The sequence below is a fragment of the Pteropus alecto genome, unplaced genomic scaffold, assembly GCF_000325575.1.
Source record: "Pteropus alecto unplaced genomic scaffold, ASM32557v1 scaffold177, whole genome shotgun sequence".
Classification (NCBI taxonomy): domain Eukaryota; kingdom Metazoa; phylum Chordata; class Mammalia; order Chiroptera; family Pteropodidae; genus Pteropus; species Pteropus alecto.
In genome coordinates, this window is record NW_006442207.1 from 334,145 (window position 1) to 360,588 (window position 26,444).

A 26,444-nucleotide genomic window follows, 5' to 3' on the forward strand; every position below is an offset into this window, starting at 1 on the left:
TGAGATCCATTTGTGATGAGTTCGAGTGAGTTTGCTTCTCAGTTAAAGGAATGGATTTGTCCCAAATAATTCCCTTATGTGCTCCATCACCAGTGTGTATTGAAACACAGGCTTCTGCCGGGCTTCTGGCTACTGATTTATTTAGCACAAGTCAGCCAGCGAAGAGCTAAAATCCAGGTCGTTTTCCCAAAAGCTGCTCGAGAAATTAAAGTGTGTGTTGACCCCGAAGAGAACATGAACGGTCGTGGAACCTGCATTATCCTTAAGTCCAATGTCTTCTGATACAGCTTTTTTCCAAAACCATTTAAAACTGTACGGTCCCCCAGCTATTTGCAGTGATTAATAGTTATAAGACTTTTAAAAATTATCCTTCTAAAGCGATTTGCTTGGCTGACTTCTTAATTAAAAGCTTATTTTCTCCTAGATTAAAACTTTTTAAAAAAATAGGAACATATCTCTACTTTGAAAAAAAAGAAAAAAAAAAGCCCCACAGTGGAGAAAGAAGTACTAGCTATAAAAATAGTTCACTCCGGAGATCATTATTTTAAGGAAGGAGAGAGAAAAACTAACATTCCTTCCAAGTCCACTGTGAGCTTCTAGGTGCCTGACGTGCTTCCTCTTTTAATCCTTCTGATAACCTGAGAGACAAGGGGATGATCTTTATTTTACACACAGAATTTTGCCCATGGTCACACAGTCCAAGTTAGCCCGACCGAGTTTGGAACCTGGGCCCTTCTGAAGTGACATTCTATGGTTTTTCCTTGTCTCTAGGAAGGGGCCAAATTCTATAGAATGAGATGTGCTTATGTCGTTACTTCCTCTTTCAGACAAGTAGCCAAGTGTGTTAGTTGGAGGTCCCCTGTCCCCTACTCTTTAGTCAAGAGGCTTTTTAGGTGTCTTGAGTAAGAGGGTGCAGCAGATGTGCAGGTACAAAGAATCATTCATTCAGTCAGTCGACACACGTAGTAACGGTGTGATGCTGAGCCTGGGGCACAAGGAAAAATCAGTAATAATGATCCTGTCTTGATTTAAAATTTGGCATTTGCTCATTAAGGAATGTTTTCCAATAATTCTGATTTTTTGGAATATTGCGTGAAAATTTATCTCGGTGCCCGACTGTTTTGGCAGCCTCCTTCAATTCTGCACCTGTGGCCAGCGCCTCCCTTTCTCCACCTTAGTCCCAGCCCTGGTGCATACTTCTGTTTATGTGCCAGGAGCTGGAGATACAAGATAGAGATAGATTTACAGGGCAACCTGGCCCAGCCCATTGGCCCACGACCTCGTCTCAGGAGGCCAGCATTGCCCCTTCCCTTTTTAAAATGAAACATCCTTAGACACTTGAGAATTTATAAAGATTTAGAGGAGCTTTCAGACTAGTGAGAATCGACTGTGCAAATAGTCACCACTCAGCACAATAATTATAAGACTGTGGAATGGATCACTGTTGAGCCAAGGTGCCTGGGGAGAGGGCTTGAGTGAGACTTGAGGGCTGCAGTCGGCCAGTGGACCCCGGGAAAGGATGTAAGGGGAGTGTCGGGAAATGACGAGTCTTGTCATCACTCTAAGCCACAGTTTTCTTCATCTGTAAATGGAGGGAGTGGTAGCGGCTCTTCACAAGGTGGTTGTCAGAATGAGTTCACCGGGTTAAGCGCCTAAAATAGATTCTGGCATGCAACTTAAAATCTGTTAGGCGCAGTGGTGATGATGATGTTGATGATGACCATTAAATGCAGATGGTTTTAAATGACAGCCTCTTTGGGCCACGTACGCAGTCCGAACTTTGCTTTGCAGACATCCACGACAGTGATGGGAGTTCCAGCAGCAGCCACCAGAACCCCAAGAGCACAGCCAAATGGGCGGCCTCCCTGGAGAATCTGCTCGAAGACCCAGAAGGAGTGAAAAGATTTCGGGTTTGCCTTTTTTGTTGTTGAAGGAGGGGATTGGTACGACGCATGACGTTTAGATGCGTGTGGGGGAAGCACAGGCCAGTTTTTAACAGTCTCTGTGCCCTAACTTGAGAGTAAGAACTTTTCACCTGTTGTGACTGAAACGGGAAGGTTTCCCTGGGTAGCGTGGACCAGCACCCTGGGGCACGCACAGGCCGTTTCTGGGTTTTATACGGGAGGGGGTGGTCTGGATCCCTCTGATACGAAGGTTCTTTTGTGTGTCGGGATTTTGAACAGAATGGGACAGGGTGGACAACAGCTGGCAAAGTGAAGTTGAGCTCAAAGAGGAGGCCGGTGGTTGGGGAAGAGATAACTTTTGTTGCCTGCGGCAACCCCAGGTGTCAGTTAGAAGAAGCGCGTGTGCATCTGAAAGATGCCCTGTATCTTTCTGAGTCCCACCGACACCTGTCATTAAGTCTTGGGTCAGGCCAGGATAAGCTCTCAGACTGTCGAACCTGCCACCCCTAAGGTGGTGGCCAGCGCTACTGACATTCCTGGACACCGGGCCACTGTGAGCTCTGTCTAGATCTCAGAAGGGACACTTTTCTGTGCCACTACCTCACCGCCCCCGCCCAATACCTTCCAAAAAGGAAAAACACACACCTCCAACTTAAAATAGTTTTCATCATGGCGTTTTTTTAGACATGTTCAATGTGTTTTCTTTTGTTTAAAAAAATGGGCCCGATTTTAGAGGAATGTACTTTGTTTAAACACTGTCTAGAAGGAACAAATATATCTTCCACTATAATTTACATTTTTGGTAATTTATTGTAAGCTTAGAATTGTGAGGAGATGCTTGCTTCATTTTTACTCTTGCTTACAATGTCAAAGCTATTAAGTTCAAATGCATATGAAATTCTAGCTTTAACTTAAACACAAGCTTTGTTTTTCAGGGTGGAGTTTTCACAGGGTGATTGGATCATGCTCATTTGTTGCATTTTGCCAGATCAGTCCTTGGAGTGAAATGCATTATTTGTTTGTTTGTTTTTAAGTAGACTGCTATCTGATATTTTTTTTTCTCTGTATCCGTAGGAATTTTTAAAAAAGGAATTCAGTGAAGAAAATGTTTTATTTTGGCTAGCGTGTGAAGATTTTAAGAAAACGCAAGATAAGAAGCAGGTATTTCTTCCACTCTAAAATCACATTCTTGATATGTTTTTTCTCTCCTTGTAAAGTTACAGCTGCCTTTCCAATAGATTTTGAAATTGCCTAAAGAAATCTGATCCATACTGGATTTAGGGGGAAGATTTAAGCTTCAGATTAGGTATCTCGTGTTGCTCAAATATTCATCACTTTCAAGAGTTTGTTAATCCATTTTTAAATGGAGCTGTGCGAATGGATAAATATTTAAAGTAAAAATAACAATTTGTGTCGCTTAGAGTTCATCCCCATGTACGATTTTTTTTTTCTTCATGAATAAGTCACGAGGACGCTTCCCCCGGAGTTTGACATGTCGGCATTTTGTGCAGAGGTAGTACAACAATCAGCAGATGTGGTGATAAAGGCACAGTGGGCATCAGACGGATTGTCAATGATTCACTTAACAAAATATCCTGTGGTTGGCAGGCATCCCGCATAAAATGTTCCTGACTGTTCTCCTGGGTAGATGTGAGCTCTTTGCAGGAGGTACCCTTAATTCCCACATCAGCCGATTTTCTGCCTTTTAAGGTTGAGTGTAAGGGGAGGCGAAGGAGATTATGGGGAAGGAGGCTTGAGCATTGGGTGTATTTATGAGGCCTGTGCCTGTGTATTTCTAAGAGGCTATGAGCTAAATGCCTATGAGGTCCGCTACGTAATGCGCATGAGTGAGGATTCTGGTGTGAGTCTGTAGGGAGTGATGGGGACTGGGGCCGTCAGCGGGCAGCTGCCCTGCCTCCAGGGGCTGCATGCAGCAGGTTGTTGAGCTGATTTGGGCAGTGAATGCTTTGGGGTCTATGGCTGTCTGGGCTTTCCCTCCATTGAGTTCTGCCCTCCTGGATCTTCGCTGGCCCGTCCTCACCCCCAGAGCCCTGTGGGGCTCTCCTCCTGAAGGCGTCTTCTCTCATCTTCAGCCCCTGCTGCCTGTTTCTCCAGGGAAACTGGACTTCGGACGCTTGTGTGAACCCATCGACTTTATAATGTTAGAACTCATTTTTTTAAAATGTAGAACCTTGCCTGCCAAACCAAACACATCCATGGGCAGATGTGACTTGTGGACTGCCAGTTATTGAGTATCTTTCTCCAAAAGCTGGAATCCACGAGACCAGCAGTCATGACGTGTTTGTAGACAACAGCTTGGAAAATGTCCGTCATTGGTTTCTTCAAAGACTCTTCTGGACTCAGACACACTTTCCCCAAGATGGAGCAGTGTGCCTTCCTCTCTGTCAGGGCAAGGATGGATTCTAAGACAGGTGCCCCTTAGCTTGAATTCCAGGCCATCTGGGGCGTGACCCTCGCATTAACTTCCTTTGGCTTCTCCCTGAACGACTGCCTGAGCCTCCTGGGTGGTGAGTGGCCTCAGAGAGCAGGAGAGAGGACTTGCTTTAGAAAGCTAAGATGCTGGCCACAGCTCTTCGGGCAGTCGTACCCGTCATTCTCTTTGCCCCCAGCACCCAGGACAGGGCCCAGCGACAACCTCCCATAAAGGTTGGACTGTGCAATTGCTTCATCCAGCCTCACCTGAAAACCCTAGCTCAGATGAGTCCAGCAGGCAAACAGATGTCCCGTCCTCTGCCTTGTGCTCTGTGCGTTAGAGGTTGGCCAGCCCACTCCTGCATTGGACAAACCAGAAGCTTAGGCCCCCGCAGGGGCCAGGCCGGGGCTCAAACCAGCACTCTGAAGTCGCCGAGTCATTTTTCCTGCATGTCGTGTGGGGGTGTCCAGCTGAGGTCACCAGGTCTCTGTGGAGTGCCTGCTCAGGGCTAGGCCTTGTGAAAAGCATGGGAGACACACAGGAACAAGACAGATGACCTTCTTTGGGGAACAGGCACCAAGAGGAGAAGCTGCTTGTTAAGCCTTTGCAAGTGTGACGAGTCTGGAAATGAGAAGTGTGGGTTCTGTGGGGACACAGGCAGTGGGCGGCCTAGAAAGCTCCCAAGGGAAGTGGCTTTTAGGCTGATACTTAAAGTGGGATTTGGGGATGAGGGTCGTTTACCTGGAACTGGGGACAGCACGTGGGGAGGAATTCCTGGAGAGAAGAGCTGAAGGAAGACCAGATGGCAGAAGGGTCATGCTTGAGGGGCAGCCTGGCTCTGCTGTGCCGGAGGCTGGCAGGCAGGTGGGGCCACTCCGGGAGAACCTGGGTACCAAGGTAAACACCGGCAAGCCATGATGGTGGGTTGCACCGGCCCATCCACATCCTACAGACAGAGCTTTCAGCATCTGGCAGCTCCTCTCTGCAGCCCTCACTATGACACCCAGCATGTGACTCCTTGAAGGTTTGTGTCCTCAAGCCTGGAATGTGATTGCTTCAGTGCAGTGAAGCTGCCTCACCTTCAACTGCCTGGGAATGCAGGTGGTCCTGGAAGGGAGGACACCCCTGTGAGGCCCGCGGTGTCAGACTTCAGTCTGGGTGATCACGCTGAGCCTCCTCACTGCTCCCATCCTCCAGGGGCTGGGCTTGGAGAGGTGAAGCAGCAGTTCGTCTAAGGCCATTGGCGCGGTGCAGACAGAGCCAGGATGCAGACCAGGCCTGCGACTCCAGGGCCTGTGGGTCTGGCTGCGGGGGAAATAAAATCAGGAGTCAGTTCTAAGTCACTAATTTTAAAAAAGCAGAGGTGGACATAAGCACAAGGAGAAGTTGGCCCAACTGGATTTCACAATGAGACTGACCGCATCTGGTCCAGCAGGGAGTTTGTGGACGGTTTATCTCCTCAGGGAACTAAGGCAGTGGTGGACTGAGGAGGACCGCACATTATTTTAAATAGGACCCATGCTGGTTTGTCTTCTGTTCTTTTTTATTTTTAGGTGAGGCAACCCTCGGTTGACCTCACAGAGTGCAAGGACCGTGTCAGCTTCCAATCCCTTATTATTTTATTTTATTTTTTATGCCTACAGCACCTGATCTTCCTAGGTGGTCTCCCATCCAAGTACTAACCGGGCCTGACCCTGCTTAGCTTCCGAGATCAGACGGGATCGAGCTTGTTCAGTGTAGCATGGCCATAGACTGTTTTCTGTTCTTTTACTAGAATTATCCAGCCTGATATCTCCATAGCACTCACTGACTTATCTGATTTCTTACATAATTTCTTTCTTTATCTACTGTACGGTTTGCTTTTCCGTCTGTCATGCAGGCTCCATAAGGGTTGAGATCTTTGTCTCCTCCCCCAGTGAATCCGAGTGCCCGGAACAGGGCTGGGCTCACTGTCCTTCCAGCTCTTCTCACTCAGGCCAGCCCTGAAGATCCACCGTGCGTGGGGCCCTGGCCTCTGTCTCACTCGTGCTGCAGTCACAGCCTTAGGGATGGATGTGAGGGATGCACATGAGTCCATCCTGTTGGGACATATTCTCAGAGGCTCCACAGAGGCGCTGTGTCCTCATCGTCCCTGGTCTGTGATTCGCCCCCTGGCAGGCAGGAAAGCGGCCCCTTAATTGGGGAGAGTCTTGACATCTTGACACTCTGCATTTATGGTAAGGTTGCTGGGGCTTTAGGGACTTGGGAGGGTGATGCCCCCCACACTTCCCTCCTTGGGGTTCCTGGGGTGGTTACACCTGCCAGGTGTTCATATTCAGCCGTCTGCTTTCAAAGCAGTTCGCTCCCTTTGTACTTTATGGTTTAAAATTTTTTCTTCCCCATGAATTAGCACGTGAGATAGATCTATCTTCTAAAACAAAGAAGCATTTATGTTTTATAAAACCTCAGAGAAAGCTCCAACAAAGTGTTCATTCTTTGGCTACCCCTGAATTCATTCATTCATTCGTTCATTCATTCACCCTTCAGCACATGGGGCCAGTTTACTAAGGATTGAAACGGACATGGCAGCCTGTGCAGATGTGTAAAAATCAAACAGAGTCAGGGTGGGGAAGTGGTGGGCTGATGCAAGGTTTCTAATAATCATACCTCTGAGCAATTTGCACTGGTATTTAAATATAATCCCTCGCATTTTCGTAGTGTTTTAGAATGAACAGAGTTATGGGGGAGGGCTCTATCCTATTTATCATTTTTATTATATTTTACTTAACACTAAAACTTGATCCAGGATTTTAGATTGTTCGATATTCTTATTTAAAGTAAGAGTGAAGGTTTTCCTAAAAGGCTAAAACACCATCTTTATTATTTAAAAATCCAAAAAAAAAAAAACGACAACTGCTCCTTCTGTGAGGTTCATTTGCTTCACAGTAAAGAGGGCTAATTCCTTTCACCCCTCAGCCCCCTCCAGATTTCACTTCCCCTGTTATTTGGGCTGTGTCCTTCCAACCTTTGCCTTTCGACATGGACTCGGCCAGGTCCAGGCCGGACCTGATTGGAGCTCGGCTGCTCTCAGTGTGGTCTTGGGCCTGGCACTGGCCGGTCCTGTGCCTCCGTTCCTTCCCTGCTCAGTGTACCCCTTCTAAATGTTATCTGCCAGCTTCCTCTTACTATAACCGAGGTTTCACTTACTCACATCTCTGTCTGTTGCATTTTCATTATGAAAATACTTATTGTTTATAGTTTGCTGCTGAGCCAAAGAGGATGCTACAGTTACATTTTTCTTCTTGGACCATTTTTTTGCTTTTCTTATTTTCACAGCCCTTTAAAATGCTTCTTGATACTGTGTTGCATGGGCTTAGGCCTCTCAGCTCATCTCTGCAGTCCGGGTTCACCTGAGGACAGTCCTCCTCGGGCCCTCTGACCACAGCTCCTCCCGTGAGGTCCCTGGGTCTTCCTTTGCACCAGTGGCCATTCCCTTTGCCCGTCTTCTGCTTCCTGGACCCAGGTCCTCTTATCTTGAGTCACCCTCTCATTTTGGTGGAGCATGACCAGCAATGGCTCCTTGAGAAAGGGGACACGGCAGGTAGATAGTTAAAGATCACGGTGAGTGAAAACGTTATTTTTTTCCTACCCTCCCACTTCATGGATAATCTGACAGGGCATAGAATTGAATTATAGGTTGAAACGCATGCAGATTTTTTTTTTCACGCAGAATTTTGAAGACACTGTCCCATTGTCTTCTATTTTTGTTTAGAACCAGTATTTTATATATAAGTTGATTTGTTTTGTTTACTTTGCTTTTTTTCTCTCTGGAACAGTATAGGATCTTTTCATTATCAATATTCTAAAACTGTACAGTAATAGGCTTTGGAGGGGGGTGGGGTTCATCCATTGTGTGGGCATTTTATGGAGCCTTTTAAACTACAGGTTTATAGTACTGAATAATCTAATAATAATAATAATATGAAAATATTATTAATTATTAATTATCATTATTATTAATTATCATTATGGTTTAGTAACATTTTCCCTTCCATTTTCTTTGGTCTCTTTCCTGGCTTGAGCCCTTAATTTTATCTCTTACCCTCCTGTTTTTTTTCATATCTTTGACTGTTGGTTCCTAGTTTTCTTTGGAGAGTTCAACTTTATCTTTAAATCCTTCTGTTGAATTTTTTCTGCTTTTGTTTTTTTGTTGTCTGTTTATTTGTTTTCTCTAGACTAGAAACCTCTAGCCTCTTCCTGGTGGCCACAACCCCAATATTATGTCTATAAACTAAACTGATCTCCAATCCACCGGTTTGGGGAAAATTTGCTGGGCAACTTTGCGTGTAGAATTTTACTGAGCCCTTAGACTCGGTTTGGCGTCTCATCCTTGCCGACTCTCATGCCTCTGTTCGGGAGCTTCCCTGAGTCAATATCTTTAGAGAAGAAAACTCTAGTTTCCAGGGGTGGGGGGAGAGGGGGCGAGGGGGAAAGGGAGAGGTGGGAGATGCTCACCTGAACGTTCGGGGTTGGGGGGGTTGGGGACCTGCGGGTCCGAGGGCTTCTCCTTCTGCTGCCCTCCTCATCCCTCCCATCTGGGTTCTCCAGTGCCCCTGAGTTCTCGCCACTTTTTGGACGTTGCTTGTTGGCACCTGTTCCCCAACCTTGCAGGTGCGGAGGCTCGTTCCTGCTCTCTGCGGAGTCATCCGCTCTCCCTCCACCTGCCTTTCACTTCCTGAGCCAGTTCTCGGAAATGTTCTCGAATCGTTCGATAATGTCTTTGCCTCATTCTCTGCCTGAAGCTGATATTGATAAAGGTAGTGGCTCGATCCTTTAATTTTCTTACGTGTCCTCTCCCATTGTCCATCTCCGGCAGAATGGCAGGATGGAGAGGAACAGCTGATGGACGTTTGTGCAGGAGGCAAAGTGAGCAGAACTCAGTGATAGGCAGGGTGTCGGGGTGAGGGACGCGTTGAGGGATCTTGGATCCCAGCTTCCTGGAGTAGAGACTGCAGGACCCACTGGCCAGGGGGGACCACTGCTTTCCTTGGTGTTCGAGGCATCGGTGGGACATCCAAGCCCACATTTCTAGAAATCCGTTGGCTACATGGTCAGTAGCTTGGGGGGGTGCCAAAATCTTGCGGGAGCACGTGATTAGGATAACAGTCAGCCTAGGGCAGAACTCCGGGAAGCCCAAGAATTTATGAGGGGGACAGAGAGTCAGGAGTCGGCAAAGGAGACAGGTACAGACAGAGAGGTATTGCAGAATCCTGGGAGGACCGCAGTGGTGGGCAGGGCTGGGGCTGGAGAGTGGTCCAGACCTAGGTCCAAGGGACTTAGCCACCTGGGGGACATCAGCGAGCTGTGGGGAGGGAGGCTACACTGCAGGTGGGCAGAAGCCAGACCGAGAGGGTGGAGTTGGTGGAGACCCAGAGTGCATGCTTTTCTTTGGTGGAGTTTTCTCTGGGGGGTGGGGAGGTCCTTAGCTATAGGAGGATGTGGAGTGAAAGGAGGTTTTGTTTTATTTTCCCAATTGGAAAAGTTTAAGCACACTTATTGGACGAGGGAGAGGAGCCAGAACATACAAAGCAATTCTCTTCTGAGCTTTGCATGGCTGATGACTTCGCTGTCCTCCTGAGTGGGTTTCTGTTTCCGGGGCTGGGGTGACAGTGAATCTGCTTTTCCTGAACATGCGCTGGCTGGGAGCAGTGGCTCCGTGCTCACTTTTCTTATGGCTGATGCCAGGCTGGAAGGAAGGCCCAGACTTGGGGGGCGGGGGCGGGGTGTCTGGGGAGAGCTCCTCTGGGCGCAAATGCTCCCACACGTGGTCCTCGACGCCGGGAGTCACCACACGGGCCCAGGTGAGGTCCTTTTGCAGCTCTTCTGGGGCAGGCGGGACCCTGGGCATGTTCGCCCTCCTCAGGGGGCTGGAGAAGAGAAGCTGGCTGGTCTCACCCAGAGCCATTGACCTGGGCGGCTCCAGCACCGGGTGGACGGTCTGTCCTTGTCCTGAGAGGAGCCATAACAGGGTTAACGATGCTCTGGAAAATCCGAAATAACTCAAGAGACCCAGTTCTTCTTTTTTGTTGAGTCTCCTCAGCGCGGACACCAGGCCTTCCCGTGACTGGCTTGCGGTTGGCAGTGTCAGGGTTTCCCTTTTCAGTCACACTTCCCATCCTGGCCCAGATAAGCACTGCTCCTGCTGCCGTTCCCCTGTGGGGGCGTCGAGGGGCCCAGCTCATTCCCTGGCGGACTCGGGACGGGGACCGGGGGCATGCAAGTGGGACTCAGAGACCCAGAGACGTATACCTGCAGGCCCCCCAGATCCTGCTTCCTCTCCGCCTGGCCCCTTCCGTACCCGCTTTAAGCCTCAAGCTACTCATTACACTTCTCCTTTTCAGAACCAGCCGAGACGGCGTGCACTCATCTGGAGGCAGGTTGTGTGTGCGTGTGTGTGTGTGTGTGTGTGTACACTCATCTGGAGGCAGGGTGTGTGCGTGTGTGCGTGTGCATGTGTGCGTGCGTGCGTGCGTGTGCGTGAGTGTGAGACAGAGAACGTCCAACGAGGTCGGGGCGCCAGAGGGGTTTCTACCTCCAGAACTCTGCATGCAGTGTGTTAGCCTGACCGGCTGATGGCTTTACGAACTATGAACATAGGAAGTGGCTTTCCAAAAATGTTCCTTCCTGGCAGAATGCGGTGGGTGGGCGGGAGGCTCCTGGCTTCACGTCAGCCTGGGTCTCCGAGAGGCAAACAGACCCAAAGGGCTGCACCTCCTGGGTCACCGTGATGGTCTCCAGACTCGTCCCTGGAATAGCCACGTTTATCTTAAGCTGTTCCTTGTGTCTTCGAGCCTGGCCTTGATTAATGACTGCATTGATAGTTGATCAAGAACTGACACCATGGCCTTGGGTGTCGACCTCCATCTGGACAGTCTCTGTGGGGCGCTGGAGACGGTCAGGCCTTGGCCTTACGGGGCCTTTTGTCCACTAGTCCTCGGAACGAAAACAAGTTAAAGGACTGCTTTTCGCTTCCTTTCAAGCACCAGGTATTGATGCCTGGTGTTTTCCATACGGTGAAAGGTTTTCGGAGCCTGAGATTCCCTAAGCCAAGCTCTGCAGCCTGTGCGGAGCCTCAGGTGGGCTCTCTGGGGAGAAGGGCAGTCCTCCGGGCCCCCCACACGACTCAGAGCTCCGTGGCTGCATTTCAGAGGCATTTATTGTCTGGCTTGCTCCTTAGGATGAGGTAATAGTTTGGGCTTTCGTGTTGAGAGAAACAGCCCCCATCTTTGCCGCTGCGAGGTGTGAGTCCGGGAAGTCTCCTTCCTCTAAGAGAAAAGAGACCCATCGGGGGACACTGGGAAAGCCAGGCTCCCTTCTTCCGCCCCACGAGGAGGCAGGCTGTTTTTAAGACGAAGCACTTACCGCGAGCGTGTTCCCGCGGCAGCCAGGGTTGGTTTTCCACGCATTGGAAGCAGAGAAGCACACTTATCTAGCGCTGCCCGCAACCTTTCAAGGGCCGGTACCTACTCAGAGCTGATGCTTTCCAGCAGGACTGCTCTTGGGACTCAGGGCGGGCAGCCAGTGTCCTCTCCCTGGCTTATACTTGTATCTCGTTACCTGGAAAAACACCACCCTGCCCTGGGAGGCCGACTGACCGCACAACCTAGAGGGGATACTGTATCCTGCAGGTGTGGACCTGAGCGGAAATGCAAGGCTTTGGAGCCACACAGTCCCACGTCTCCCCGCAGGCTCCTCGAAGGTGGCCTGGCCTCCGTGTCCTCATCGGGGAGGTGGCACTAACAGGAAAGTGGCACCTCGGTGGATGCTCACGGGGTTAAGGAAATGGGGCCATGGCCGTAAAACATCTCGCTCGAATGTGTCTGGAGCACAGGTGCTTGGTAACTGGTTGGGATATTACGCATAGTTGAACTCGATTTTGTTTTTCTTGTGGTGAAATACAGATAAGGAATTTTACCATTTTAACCATATTTTAGGGTTCTCACTTTTACCATTAAACCTTTAAAAGAGTACAGTTCAGTGGCCTTAAATAGATTAATAGTGTTATACAGCCATCACCACTATCTAGTTCCGGAATTTCTAATCACCTCACACAGAAACCCCTTACCCCTTAAGCAGTTACTCCCCTTCCTCCCCTCCCCAGCCCTGGGCAACCACTCATTTTCTGTCTGTATGCATTTGCTTATTCTGGATATTTCACGTATCATGTAATATGTGGCCTTTCTTTCAGTTAGCATAATATCGTCAAGGTTCATCCGTGTTAGAGTATGTATCAGGACTTCATTCCTTTTTACGGCGTGTTCCTAATATTCCCATGAGTCTTTAATTTGGAGACTTCGCAGGATGGTCCCTAAAGTACAGAACGTCACTCATTCTGGGCCAGGATTCTTTCTGTCATCATTTCTGATTGGGAAGCGTAGCCATTTTGTGATAGGAAATGTGGCTACAGACACGTGGGAAAGGCGGAGTGGGGGCTGGGCCAGCCATGAGTCCCAGCAGCCAGGCCCCTCGGCCTGGACAGAGCAGAGAGCTGGGTTCAGGCCGGGAAGGGCTGAGCTCACAGATGACAAACAGTGCCGCCCCCCACCCGTGTCTCCCCCAGATGCAGGAAAAGGCAAAGGAGATCTACATGACCTTTCTGTCCAGCAAGGCCTCGTCCCAGGTCAACGTCGAGGGGCAGTCCCGGCTCAATGAGAAGATGCTGGAGGAACCACACCCACTTATGTTCCAGAAACTCCAAGACCAGGTAACCCGACTTCCTTACCCGCACTTTGATTTGAAACCAGCATTTATCCCTGGCCTGGAAGAATTCAGTCAAACACTACATTTTAGACACCCCGGAAGCTGTCCCATCCAGCTGGGCAGGCAGAGGCGCATGGAGGAGCCGCGGCTGGCGAAAGATAGAGGACTGGATTTGACCCCCAGGAGGCTCCCGTGGGCGTCTTAACTCTTGGCCTACACACCGTTTGAACCGGCAGGGTTATCTGTCTTCTCAACCCAGATTAGAGGAAAGGCTGGGTCTATCTGAGGCACCCACACTGAGCAAGCAACATGTGCTAACTGCTGAAGATGGGAGTGCACAGAAAATTCTAGAAAGCAAGCACAAGGACTCAAAGTGGCAGGGAACCCGGGGTGGTTTTTTGTGCAGATATCCAAGCGTAGCCACCTGCCCCTGGTGGCCCATTCCTGTAAGCTAGTTCATAATGAGGCCCCTGAGTCATCATGAAAAGGCCAACATCTGGAGCATACATATTCCACTTAAAGAGGAAAAGTTAGGTTTAAAAATAGACCTATGAGGGGCAAACTTCAGTGTTCCATGGGGAGGAACGGCAGTGGTGATAGGCAGAGGGATGAAAGTGCGCTCCCGAGGCTCTCTGAGGGACCAGTTTGCAGACAGGACCATCCACAGTGCGCTCCGTTCTTCCGAAATGCAGTACACGCACTCGTCGACAGTGGAACGCAGACAGATTTTGAACTTCTGCGGGCCCTGTCCTTGCTGCAGAAGTGAAGGCCTTCCTTGGCACAGGGGTGAAGACTAGCTTTCCGTTTAATTCAGCAGCCCTCGGCCAAGAGCGAGTCCACCTGCAGGGCTTGTGGAAGCAGATGCTGGGCTCGACCCTCTGAGTTAGAGGTCAGATTTGATGGTTCCTAGGCGAGCTGGGACTTTGCCTTCCCAACAAGGTCCCAGGTGAAGTGGATGCTAACGGTCCTGGGAATTCACTCAGAGAACCACTGGTCCTCTAGATGGGCTGGCCTCTTTTTTTTGATCACCTGGAGTGGGCACAGAGTGCAGAGCATGTCCCAGCATCTAGGAGGAGGGCTTATCTTTGCTCAGCATCAAATAGAAAACAAATATACAGGTAGAAAATACAAATATGAGAAGTAGTTTAAGAGTGTTTTTCAATTGACAGTGGAAGTGCCAATTCCACATGAATTATGAATCAAATTCGGGTGTTGAAGAAACTCTGATTAGCATGGGTGACTTGCTGAGAGCCTCCTGGAGGTGGTGACTTTGAGCCAGAGGGAAGGAAGTTATGGACTTGTATTTGCAGGAGGAAAGGAAGTGGAATGTGTGGTCAAAAGGCAATTCTTGTGGTTATAGGCACCTGGGGATGTCTGTCCCACCTGGACCTCGGCATCTTTTAAAAGTTCCTATAGGACTTTAAAGATAGCCAGAGTTGAGAACCTGTACTGAAGCCCTCATGTTCTAGGTGTTTTCAATAATGACAATATCTACTATCAGGGTACCCTCTGTGCCCGATGCCCCCTTGGTGTGTAGTATCTCATTTCATCTCCAGGGAGTATAATTCCTGTTTTGATGATGAGAAAAGCGAGGTTCAGAAATACTAAGTGGTTTGTTTGCATGAAGTTACACAGGTACTAGGAAGTACTGGAGGGCGGTTCGCTCTCACCCACCTGTCTACAAAGACCACACTCTCTGTCACACTCACAGCCTGCACAGCTCTCCCGGGCTAACCGGCAGCCTCTCACGGCTTCTCAAAGCCCCATGAGGCCAGCTGGAGCAGAGGTGTTGGACAGGCCATGGGAATACGGGCAGCCCCGTTTTCTGGGACGGCAGACTCCAGGGTGGTAGCAAGGAATGAGACGGGCGGGTAGCATTCCCCGCGGTGGCACCTCGGGCTCCCAAGGACTCAGCTCTCCTGCAGTTAGGCCAGTGATACATCTCGAAATAGAGCGGACCTTCGCGTCCCGGGCACACCCCGCTAAATTCACACACTGGGAGGTCAAGCTGGTGCAGAGAGGACGAAACACAGAAACAGAGGAAGATTTTTTATTTTTAAGTTTATTTTTTATTTTTTTTAAAGTAACAAAGAAAAAAATTTATTGTTAATTTAAATCTATCTATCTATCTATCTATCTATCTATCTATCTTTCTATCATCTATCTATCAAATACACAGATTTTGTGATGAAATAAGTGCTTTTTTTGTCCCTTTGCCCCTTGTGGAAAATAACTTTGGCTCATGGCTCTTTGAAAGTTATTTCTGTTCTTCGTAACACATTTAATTTCAAATGTGAAAAATTAGATCGCATTTGTTTTATAAAATATACAGCGAGGCCGCCCCACCCTCTGGTAACCACTAGTCTATCGTCCATGTCCATGAGTCTCTGTTTGTCCTGCTCATTTGTTGCTTTTAGGTTTATATCCCACGCATAAGTGATATCAACTTTTTCTGTCTGGCTTCTTTCGCTTACCATGATTATCTCAAGGTCCATCCGTGTTGTCACAAATGGCAGTATTTCATCCCATGAAAAATATTTTAAAAATAACTCTTATCTACTTCACCTTAAAAGTCATACATGCTCAATGAAAGAATCTTGGGAAACCAGAATATAAAGACACGATCCCTAATTCCACACCTGGAGGCGAGTCCCAAATAACGTTTGCTCTCTAGGCTTTCCAACTTTTTTGTTCTATAAATGCACATACGCACACACACCCATAACAAACACGGCACAGATGCCTGTTTAAACTATTTAAAGTCAAGGAAGTGCTTTTATACCCTGTTGTTAAAAGTCATTTATTTGAGAAGGAGAAAGAGGCACTGTCTTCCTGCGGCCTCAGTGGATGAAAACAAGGAGTTTGGAATCTGAGCTAGTTCCAAAATCCCTGAGAAGGGCCCCTGCCTTACGTTTGCCCCAGAAAACTCTGCCTCTCCAAGGCCGTGCTGGTAAACCGCCTGGACGTGTACTCAGCGCAGGCTGTGGTCCTCTGCTTCCCGAAGACCCCCACGAGGGCCCCATTTTCCTGTGAAGGAGTTGGAACCACGAGATGTCACATAACTTTTAAAAAAGCTGCCCAGTGGCTTCGGTGTCTTTGAGCCCAGCTGGCTCTGTCACGGAGCTGGGTGAGCAGGCAGCTTTCAGTGGCCCTGGCCAGGGGAACTTCAGGTGGCCTTGTCCCGTCCTGGAGGAGGGGCAGTGCCTCAGGCCCTGGAGGCAGGCTGGTAGGGCAGCATGGACTTTGGGGCACAGCCAGACCTTAGAAGAATGGGAAAGTCCTCAACAGCATCGGAGGTGAGCCGACATCCGTGCATCTCATGCAGAGGAGGACTTCATTCAGGTCCTGTTTACTCTTGGTTTACACAGAGTCCTAACAGGTCTGGCGTCTCAGTTCGCGGTGGTTTTGAAGTGCTGGTGGACGTCGTGTGGGGGGGGGCGGGTGCGGGCGGGGGAAGGGAAGAAGCAATAACTAACAGCTTGGGAGGGAAAGAAAGAAGAATGATACTAAACATGGACGACAGCACCACGATCTGGAGCTGCCGAGCGGGGGGGCCCAACCCACACACTGCATTGGGGGCCTCCCTGTGCTCCGGAATGGTGACGTGATTAGTGATGCTAATGACCCCAAAGCATCAAGCAAAACTTAAATCGTGGCCAGCACGTTCTGTGAAGAATGCGTTAGACATTTTAATAAGCCTTTCATCAAAACAATCTCTTAAGAGAAGTTTATAACGGTGCTATTTGGAAAACTCGTGTAAGCGGATAGGTCATTCTCTGGTTTAATTCGGCTCCGCTAACGCGGCCCGGTCATGCGTCGGCACGTGCTGGCAAAGCCAGGGTTGGGGAGCAGCTCTGCTTCTCTCTGGTGCTTTAGTCCAGAGTCAAAAGTGGGCCGTTGGACAAATTTAAGTTGTGAAAAGCAGGAAGGAGCAGGCGACCTGACAAAGAGTTGCTTTCTTCACTTGCGATACTTTGCAAGGTCTCCTGGGTGGTCTGTTTCGGTCCTGGTTGGTTTGCTGGTGTGCGGATCTGTCCTTCCATTCGTTGCTTTATGCTCCAGGACTGTGCTGAGCGCCGCGTTCACACCAAGGGATTCTGCACCATCCAACCACGTGGACAGAAAAAGATAAATGCGAGGAAGGAAATGTAACAGGCGACGGGTGAGGAGCCGCTGGCAGGGGCCTACTTTGGGTCTGGCAGTCAGAGCGGGCTCCCTGAAGAGGTGACTGAGACCTGAGTAGTAAAGGGGAGCCAGGTGAGAGGAGGGAGCCAACTAGGACCTTCCAGGGAGAGGGATGGCAGGTGCAAAGGCCCTGGGGCAGGGCTGCTGGACGTGTCGGGGGCGGTGCATGAGGCTGGATGGAGCACAGTGAGTGATGAAGGTGGTGAGATCTACCACCTGGCTGGGGTTAGGCCCTGAGGCGCTGCTAACCAGTTCCCTTGGGCAAGAGAATGCGTATGACTCGGCACAGAGCCATCTCTGTTACTACAGAGTCAGCTGCGAACCCTCGGCCTCCTGCTCATGGCTCATCGTCTGTACCCGGACGGCCTGACCCCCTGCGCCTCCCCCTCCCTGCTCATCACTTCCTGGATGCTGAGCTCAGATTCACTGTCATTACCCCTGTGTGCTCGCCTAGCCGGGAGGGGGAAGTGGGAACTCACGTTCCATCCTGCCTCCATCTGACCCCAGGTGCCTCCTTCTTCTTGGCGTGGCTTCCGTGCCCTCATCTGTAACACGGGGCTGTGGGCGAACTCTGCTGCCTCCCCAAGCTGTGCCGTGGACCAGTCGCAAACCTTCAATGCCCCGATGTGAGAAAGTCGCTCCCTGGTACCACGACCTCGTTTCCCTAGACCCGACTTTCCCCCTTTTCTTTGACTGTAGAATTTAGTAGCTGTGAAATCTCGCACAAGGTGCGATCCCTTTCTGTGCCTCAGTTTCCTCGTTTGTGAGATGCGGGGTATGATGAGGCGGTCGTGAGGATGAAATGCAGTCATTTCTGTGAAGTGCTTACCTAGTGCTGTGCCTGGCTGCAGCTGGGCCCCCATAAGTGTTAACTGTGCGTGTCCTTTAGAACAGGGGTCCCCAGCCCCCAGGCCGTGGACCGGTACAGGTCCGTGGCCTGTTAGGAACCAGGATGTACAGCAGGAGGTGAGCGGCGGGCCAGCGAGCCAAGCTCCATCTGCATCTGCAGCTGCTCCCCAGCGCCAGCATCACCGCCTCGGCTCCACCTCAGATCATCAGGCGTTAGATGCTCATAGGAGCACTGGTCCCTGGTGCCAAAAAGGTCGGGGACCACTGCTTTCGAATGTAACAGGAGGATGAACTTTAGCTTAATGCAGTAGTTCTTAAGGAGGTGAGGGTGGGGAGTGGGAGGTCGTGCCCCAGGGGACACTGGGCAATGTTTGGAGACAGTTCTCGTTGTCACAACCCGGGCAGGTGTGTTACTGGTGCCTAGTGGGTACAGGCCAGGAATGCTGACTGCTGAAACCCTACAATGTGCAGGACGGCCCCACCCGACACAGAATTGTCTGGTCCAAAATGTCAATGGTGCCAAGGTTGAGAAACCCTGGCTTAGTGTGACTTCCATAATTGTGGCAGGGTTCACGTGCCTGACCTTCACGGAGCCTCAGGTCCCCACCTCAAAAGCAGCAAATAATGTGTATGTCATTATCGTGAATTCCAGAAAACACCACGCCTGAACCTCTTCACAGTTCCTGCGGTGCTCTTGTGTGCGCACCTCACAGGCCGGGGAAGGTGGCACCTGACGCCTCAGTGTACAGCTGAGAACTCTGGCTCGATGGGAAGATGGCACAGCTAGCCCGAGGTCGCAGAGCTGGGAGGCGGGAAACAGAGCTTGAGCCCAGGGTTTCTGGTTTAGCCGGACTCTTCCTGCCACGCCAGCAGCCGTGAGAACCATCCGTGTCGCGAGGCAGCGGTATTTGTCCTTATCGTCATCCTTCCGGACACGGCCGCTTTCCTCTCGCGGGTGCTGGTGCAGGCAGCACTGTCTCTGGCATTTAAAGACCGACCAACGTTCTCACCTTCTTTTTTCCCACGTTCATCTCCCTTGCTCAGTCATGCTCTGCTGCATCTCCAGCCCCGGCTGACTCTAGAACATTCCCATCAGTTACCGAGGCTCTGAGAGTCAGCTACAACGTGGAGGGATCACATTAGTCATAGCAGCCCAGAGGCTTTTCTCTGTACAAGAAATAACCATGCCGGTCTCCGCTGGCCCGGTCAGCGTCATGGCCTGAACACATGTGTCTTGGCCACCTACACAGCCAAGGGAGACTCCAGGGCGGACGACCAGCGCTGGAACCTGCTGCGCCATGGGGACATCCTATTGCTGTGTCACTCGGGATTCTGGACAAGTTAATTTAAAAAAAGATTATTTGTAATGGTTCAGTTACTACACGTTCATTGTTAAGACGAAGAGAAGAAAATTCACACGACCCAAGAGGGTACGAAGTGAAAGCCCCGGGCCCTGGCGGCAGCACCCCGTCACGTGTCCTTCCCTGCTCGTTTAAGAACGGAACACGGAAATCGGCCCAGTGACCTCCGGTCGTGCCCCGTGAGAGAGTCAGGGCAAAAGTCCGCTCCTACGAGTTTCTCGGCATCAGTCTACACACCTTTCTCTGAAGCCTCTGGTTCGAATGGAACAGCAGGAGATAGGAGAAGATGGGAGGCTCAAGGTCATCGCAAACGGCAACTCGAGGTCATGGCTTTCTTGGACCGTGAGAGAGAAGGCTGCAGGCTGTCGGGGAGCAGGGGTACTCATCCTTCTTCTTTAATCGTAGGGATCCCACGGCCTACATTTAAAGCAAATTTCAAGTACCGCCAGGCTTTGGAGTTGGTGCTGTCTGATCCGGGAAAGGCAGAGAGAGCGGGTGGACTTCTCCACTGAAAAGGAAGCCCTCAGCCTCTGATGCTTAAAAAAAAAAATTTAGAAAGACTTCAGTGAGATGTCAGCGCTCCCAGCCACACCCTTGATGAAGGAGCCATGCGCTGGGCCCCCCGTTTCTTTGAATTTCCCCAGATCTCAAGACATGAGAAACACTTCCTTTCTAGACATCAGTGAGAAGGGTTGGACCAGCTGGTGAGGACCTGGAGCTGGGGGAGGGGCTTCCGTGTCTACCCCCTCTCTCAACCCCTTGTTTCTCTAAGTCTGCAGTGGTGGCTGGAGCTGGGGGTTCTGGACGCCTCCGTCCTGTGGAAGCCCCAGAGAAGCCATCTAGTCCAGAAACCAGCATTTTCCAACGTGCAAAGCCAGAAAGGCCAGGTCGTGGGTTTTTGTTCGAAAGGAAGGGAAGTCGTCTCTCCCATCTACCCAGCTGTTCGCCTTATGAGGGGTGGGGCGGGAAGGATGGTATTTGAAATTCTCTTTTTAACTTTAAAATGGTGTTCAGGGGAAGGAGGGAGGGGGTGGGTGCCAGAATAGCATTTGACTCTCTTGATGGCAAAAGGCAAACATAAAACACCTTTGCCCTGCGTAGAAAGTATGCCATTTGGGCCTTGAGCATTACGGACTCCGGGAAAAAGTGCCACCTCCCACTCGAGAGCACCGGCATCATGCGCCAGTGAGGGTATTTCAACCCCTGCAGGGGTCTCTGCCTTTGTCCATGTCCAGCCTCTGTCTGGAGTTCTGACCCCTCCCCAGCATGTCATCCAGCTCTGGCGGGCCTGTTCAGGAAGCAGGGACACTGTCCAGGGTGACAGAAACTTCCAGTGGCCCACGCTGGCACTTTGGGACAAGGGCCGACCTGAGCTATTTTGTCTTCTCACCCGCTGTCTGCCCTCTGCCCTCAGACCTTCTGGAGGCACCCCGTTCCTACTACAGAAGAGGGGGAGGCGGTCTTCAGCTTGAGGTGTGGACATCCCCGTTGGCGCCTTTTCCCAGCCTCTTTAACGCCCAGCTGGTTCTGCCGTCATTTCATAGTTGAGGCTGGAGGGAGGGGAGCTGGCTTGCTTCACGCTCCTTATCTGTCCATTGGGTATGAAAGCATGCCCAGAGCCGAGCTGTATGGGGAGAGAGCACATTCTCGAACTGCGACCCCGAGACGGGAGCACGTGCCACCTCTTTTCAGCAATTTTCGTATAAAAACTAAACCCAGTTCTTGAAACCAATATGAAACCTCATTAATAAAACTTGCATTAAGGGATTTGTTATTTTCCTCCTTGTACCCAGTTGAAAGAACATGGCAGAGGGTTCTGGATAGAAGGGAGGATGTATGTTTAGTTCTTTTAATATCCTTATCTTCTGAGAAGTGTTAAAAGTGCTTCATTGAGACAGCGTTGAAGTCTTCACTGAAGGACCTTCGAGGCCGGTTAAACTTCTCATTCTCTACGGAGGTGAGGATTCTCTACAGTTCAGCGAGGGTGTCCTTTCCTGGAACAGCAGATTTGGGACACCTAAGTTAGAGTACCATACGGCTCTTTTCCCTTGCAGAAAGGCGAATCCCAAGCAGGCACTGTCTGGGATCTGGAGAGGGAGGGGCACCTTGGCTGGGTAATGACCTTGTGCTGTGGGACCTTGTGCATAGCTGCAGAAGGCAGGAAAGCTCCCTTCACCTTTTCCCCTAAAAGAGTTCCACCTCCAGCTGCCGGTGGGATTGGCTCCCCAGGCAACGACGCCAAACAGTTTACAGTCTGGGCATGCAGCTCACAGATGTGGGGCTGCCAAAACCCAAACCTGCTGAGCCACAGCTGTCTTGGCCCAAAGAAAAAAAAAAAAATACGGAATGCAGCTTAGCTGCCAACTTGAGTTTTCTGCCTCATTGGCTGCCTGTCTCTGGGAAGGACCCACTGCTTTGTAGCTTCGCTCCATGCTCCTGCCCACCTGGAGCCCTTCCCCCACCCCCAGGTTTATGTCGGTCTTCTTTCCTCTTCCCTGCAGACAGCTTGAGACATGTTGGTCAGGTGACAGTCACAGTTCAGCCCCAGTGAGGCCAGTTCTCCCCATCAGAGAGTCCTGGTTTTGTAGAAACCATCTTATTTCCTGTGCTCCTGGAGGAGAGATGTGAAATCAATAAGCTGACTGTGTGCGTTTCCAAGGACCATCATAACAAATTACCACAAACTGAGCTGCTTAAGACAACAGATGTATTCTCTCACAGCTCAGGAGGCCAGAGATCTGAAATCCAGGTGTCCCCGTGAGGCTCTAAGGAAGACCCCTTCCTCGCCTCCTCCTGTAATTTCCTGTGGCTGCTGGCATCCCGTGGCGTTCCGTGGAGTTTGGTGGCGTTCCGTGGTGTTGCATCGTGTCCTGTAGCATCCCATGGCATTGTGTGGCATTGTGTGGCATCCTGTGGCATTCCGTGGAGTTTGGTGGCGTTCCGTGGTGTTGCATCGTGTCCTGTAGCATCCCATGGCATTGTGTGGCATTGTGTGGCATCCCGTGGCGTTCTGTGCAGTTCGATGGCATTTCGTGGTGTTCCATGGCATTGTGTGATGTCCCGTGGCGTCCCGTGGCGTTCTGTGGAGTTCCGTGGCTTGTAGCTACGACTCCGATCTCTGCCTGTGACTTCACATGGTCTTCTTCCCTCTGTGTGTCCTCTCTTCTTATGAGGACATCACTCCTTGGATTGAGGCCACCCTAAATCCAGCATAATGACATCTCAAGATCCTCAACTGACTCTGTTCCAAATAAGGTCACCCTTAGGTTCTAGGGGGACACAAATTTGGGGATGGGGTGGGTGGGATACCGTTTAATCTACTGCACTGACCTCTGGAGATATTTATTTCCCGTTTATACACATAGATACTCTTACAGACATATTTGGATCATTGTTTTTAGTTCTAGTGCATTTAAAACTTTTAGTGTTTAACCATTTAATATTCGCATACACTTTTCCATGCTAAACTCCTTTTGCAGACCGGATTTTTAACGACCGACTGTTGGTCTGCCATATGAGTGACAGTGTGGCCTAGTGGTGGGCAGTGTGGCCTCCAGAGCTAGACTGCCAGCGTTTCTATCCTGCTTGTCTCTTCTGCTCACAGTTGCAGGCTGAATTGTGTTCTCCCGCTCCCCCTCCCCCTCCTCCAGACTTATATGTTGGAGTCCTAAGCCCCAGCAACTCAGAATGTGACTGGTTGGAGAGAGTGTCTCTGAAGAGGTGTTTAGTGTTAAATGAGGTCATTCGGGTGGGCCCTGAGCCCATATGACTGGTGCTCTGAAAGAGAGCATTGGGACGCAGACAGACACGGAGGAGGGACCGTGTGAAGATGGCGGGGAAGACAGCCATCTACAAGCCTCAGGGGAAACCCACCCCGTGGACACCTTGATCTTGGACTTCCAGCCTCCAGAACTGTGAGGAAAGAAATTTCTATTGTTTAAACCACTCGTCCGTGGTCCTCGTCATGGCAGCCCGAGCGGACTGATACTCGGCCATTCTCCCTTTGTGTGATCAGAGTTCTTTCTCGCGGGGTTTTGGTGAGGATGAAATGGGCATGAAGTGCTGCTGACACGTGGTTAGCAGGCACTCCCGCACGCTGGTACGACCCTGATTCATCTCCCCAGCCTCTGTTGTTGCACGGTGGGTGGCTTCTGTTCATTCGCCGGGTGGACATTTATTGGACGCCAGTCATGGCCAATTTGCCCTGTGATCAGTAAGGCAGTGATCAGCAGCTGGGTGCACTATCTTTGTCCACTTCCTTGGAAGAGATTTTAGGACCATTCTCTATCCGCTAAGTCATCTTTGCTGAGCCCCTCCCCTCGAGGGGCTCTGTGATGGGGATACCCTATCACCATGTGCTTCTAGGCTGGTGCCCAGGAGACCCAAGGACTCCGTGGGAATTTCACACCTGCCCACGGCAGGCAGTGGCCCTTATGCTCTTTTTAAGTAGTTCGGAGCCCTCCCTTGAGTTTGCTGGCACCAGGAAAGAGCCCGCAGTCTCTTGGGATCTCCGGGAGGCTGAGAGAGTCAGCCAGCCCCCAGCAGCCTCCTTGCCCTCCCTCCCCCTGCCTCCTCTGGCCCTGGGTGCCTCCAACCCCAGCCTTTTTTCTTCTCCTCTTTGAAGTATGAGCCTCAGAGCCACTACAGGCAAACAGGATGTTTCACTCCTACACGCAGAGACTTCAGAGGAGATGCTTGGGTCGAACCGCATCCTGCTGGCAGTGGTGGGTCCCGTCTGCTGTGGACCTGGTGTGGGAGGGGGTGCCGGGTGGGGCATCACACACAGCTGGCTCCATTAGTCACTCCTTGAGCATCCGTTCCAGACTTGGAACTAGGTGGGCATCTCGAAGTTCCGTTTGGGGGGCTCTTGTGCCTGGAAGGACTGAATAATGCAGGTGGTGAACGATGGTGACACCTGCTTGGCACCCTGGTCATGAAATGTTAATAGCATTCCTCATCCCTTGCCTCGCCCCTGGCTATGATTTTTGTTATTTTGGGGGAGGGTTTTTTTGGGGTTTTGTCTGTTTTTTTGTTTTTTGGTTTTTGTTTGGCAGTCTAGGATTATAAGATTGCTACGAAACGGATACCTGCTGGGGGCCTAGGGAAGAGTGGTCTTTCTGAGCAGTTGGAGACCTCGGACAGGGGACCTTAGTCACTCCGGGAAGAGTGAAGGAAAACCCAGCGTCCTCAGTCTTTCCCTGGGTTGTGGACTCTGCTCATAGCAAAGTGATTTAAGCGCTTATCCTACGGCCAAAGCCGTCTGGGGAAGATGGAGGTGTGAAGGCAGAGGTTCCAGCTCCTCCACCCCCCAGGCGGCTGTTCTGAGCCCTTAGACTCCGTCAGACATTTAATTTACAAAATAGTTTGTGTGTGGGGGCGGGGGGGGAAGGGCAGATTTAAAAGATGTCAGAGTTTTACCACCCACTTGATAACCCTGCCCGGCAGTGAGTGACATTCTGACACTTCTGGAACTTTCCACGTGTTGAGCCCATGATAGTGCCATAAGTGAGGGCACCGGGTGCACGTGTGGATTTTTCGTCTGCAGAATATCCTGAGAGCTCAGTCAAAGGTCTGAGAGAGAGATGAAGAGACATTTCCTCAAAAGAGGCTGTACCCAGCACAGCGGAGAATGCTTCCCCCAGCCCACCCCTCTCTTTTCCCCACCCCTTTTGTAGGACAAGAAAGGGGCGTGGCATGGGATCAGGTGGGGATGGGGGCGAGGGTCTTCCAGGTGGGAATAGGGAGGAGTCAGCCCTTCGAGGACCTGGGCTGTGTCCAGAGGAAATACAGAGGATGTCGTCTCCATCGGGGCTTCTCCTCTCTCACCTGAGGAGCGCACCTGCGAATCGTTTCTTTCCCAGAGACGTGCTCCTGGGCCTGTGTGAATGTGCGGTTGTTTGCATTCTGCAGCCGACTGCTATTTCTTTCACTAGGGCCTTGTTCCTAAGACCTATCCTTGCTAAGACTGTAGTTTTACCCCTCTGCCCTGCACTGAATAAGCCCCATTTTGTTTCTTGGCATAATAATTGGTTCATTTGAGATCTTGGATGCCAGACTTCTGGGGGTCTTAATAACATTAGCATAATAGGATAGGACAATGACCTTTACCACAGCACCGTGTCCCCAGGAATGGTTTCTACTCCACGATCTCAAGTTCCTGCAGGAACACGTCCCTGTATCATCATCTATCCAGATAAAGTGGAGAGTCTTAAAGGACTTCTTGATACAAAAGTATGAGTCAGTGCTGTGTGAATCTCTCCTTCCATGGAAAATAAAGATAGATTTGTTCATGTGACTCTCTAAGCTATTATATTCCATTGAGATCATTTCATAACGGCCAGAAACATTCAGGAAATCTGCCTCGTCTGGCACACTACTTGCTTAAGCCTTCTTTGTGTGCGTCTGGCACGTATGTGCATTCTTCTGCAACAATAGGTATTTAATAAATATTTGATAAGATGATTCACGGCCCAATTAGCCTCATCCTTCAGATTCTTTTTTTCTCCTCTTTGCCCCTTAGATCTTCAACCTCATGAAGTATGACAGCTACAGCCGCTTCTTGAAGTCTGACTTGTTTTTAAAACACAAGCAAACCGAGGAAGAGGGAGAAGATCCACCCGATGCCCAAACGGCAGCTAAAAGAGCCTCAAGAATTTATAACACATGAGACCCCAAAGAGCTGGCAGGACCAGCAGCTTTCTGAGGTGAAGGGACTCACTCTCAAGACCATGCAGGGCTTATAATTGCTTTGTTATCTGCGGGGACTGAAATGTACAACACCCTTCAATGGGATATGTGTATTTTATTAACTGCTTGACCAGTAAGTTTTGCATGATGGCTAATCTTACATAAAAAACAAATAGCTTTGACGTTTTAGTTCACATACACGTACGAGGCAGAGAGAGTCCCTGAACACTGGACACTGAGCATTTTGTAGCTTGATTAAACTTCATGTGAGGCCACCAGGTAAAA

At 50.3% G+C, this 26,444-nt stretch overlaps 1 protein-coding gene and 1 pseudogene across 2 annotated transcripts; one reads left to right on the forward strand and one right to left on the reverse strand.

Annotated features, from left to right (window-relative positions):
• On the forward strand, positions 1 to 26,444 carry RGS10 (regulator of G protein signaling 10). 2 transcript variants are annotated; one of them, XM_006920817.3, is made up of 5 exons: positions 1 to 25; positions 1,792 to 1,910; positions 2,979 to 3,065; positions 12,938 to 13,081; positions 25,993 to 26,444. In XM_006920817.3, exons 1-5 carry the CDS (start codon positions 16 to 18, stop codon positions 26,137 to 26,139), a joined length of 507 nt encoding a protein of 168 aa, XP_006920879.2. In that variant the 5' UTR covers positions 1 to 15; the 3' UTR covers positions 26,140 to 26,444. The 2 variants fall into 2 exon arrangements, with proteins under 2 accessions (XP_006920879.2, XP_024894925.1); XM_025039157.1 differs by lacking the exon at positions 25,993 to 26,444 and adding an exon at positions 17,140 to 21,812.
• On the reverse strand, positions 5,973 to 6,091 carry LOC112470193 (annotated as a pseudogene).

What these genes read in the sequence shown, in the direction of transcription:
- RGS10 (XM_006920817.3), top strand. An exon ending in AAACGCAAGATAAGAAGCAG is followed by an intron (nt 3,066 to 12,937) that starts GTATTTCTTCCA and finishes TGTCTCCCCCAG; the next exon opens with ATGCAGGAAAAGGCAAAGGA. An exon ending in TCCAGAAACTCCAAGACCAG is followed by an intron (nt 13,082 to 25,992) that starts GTAACCCGACTT and finishes TTTGCCCCTTAG; the next exon opens with ATCTTCAACCTCATGAAGTA.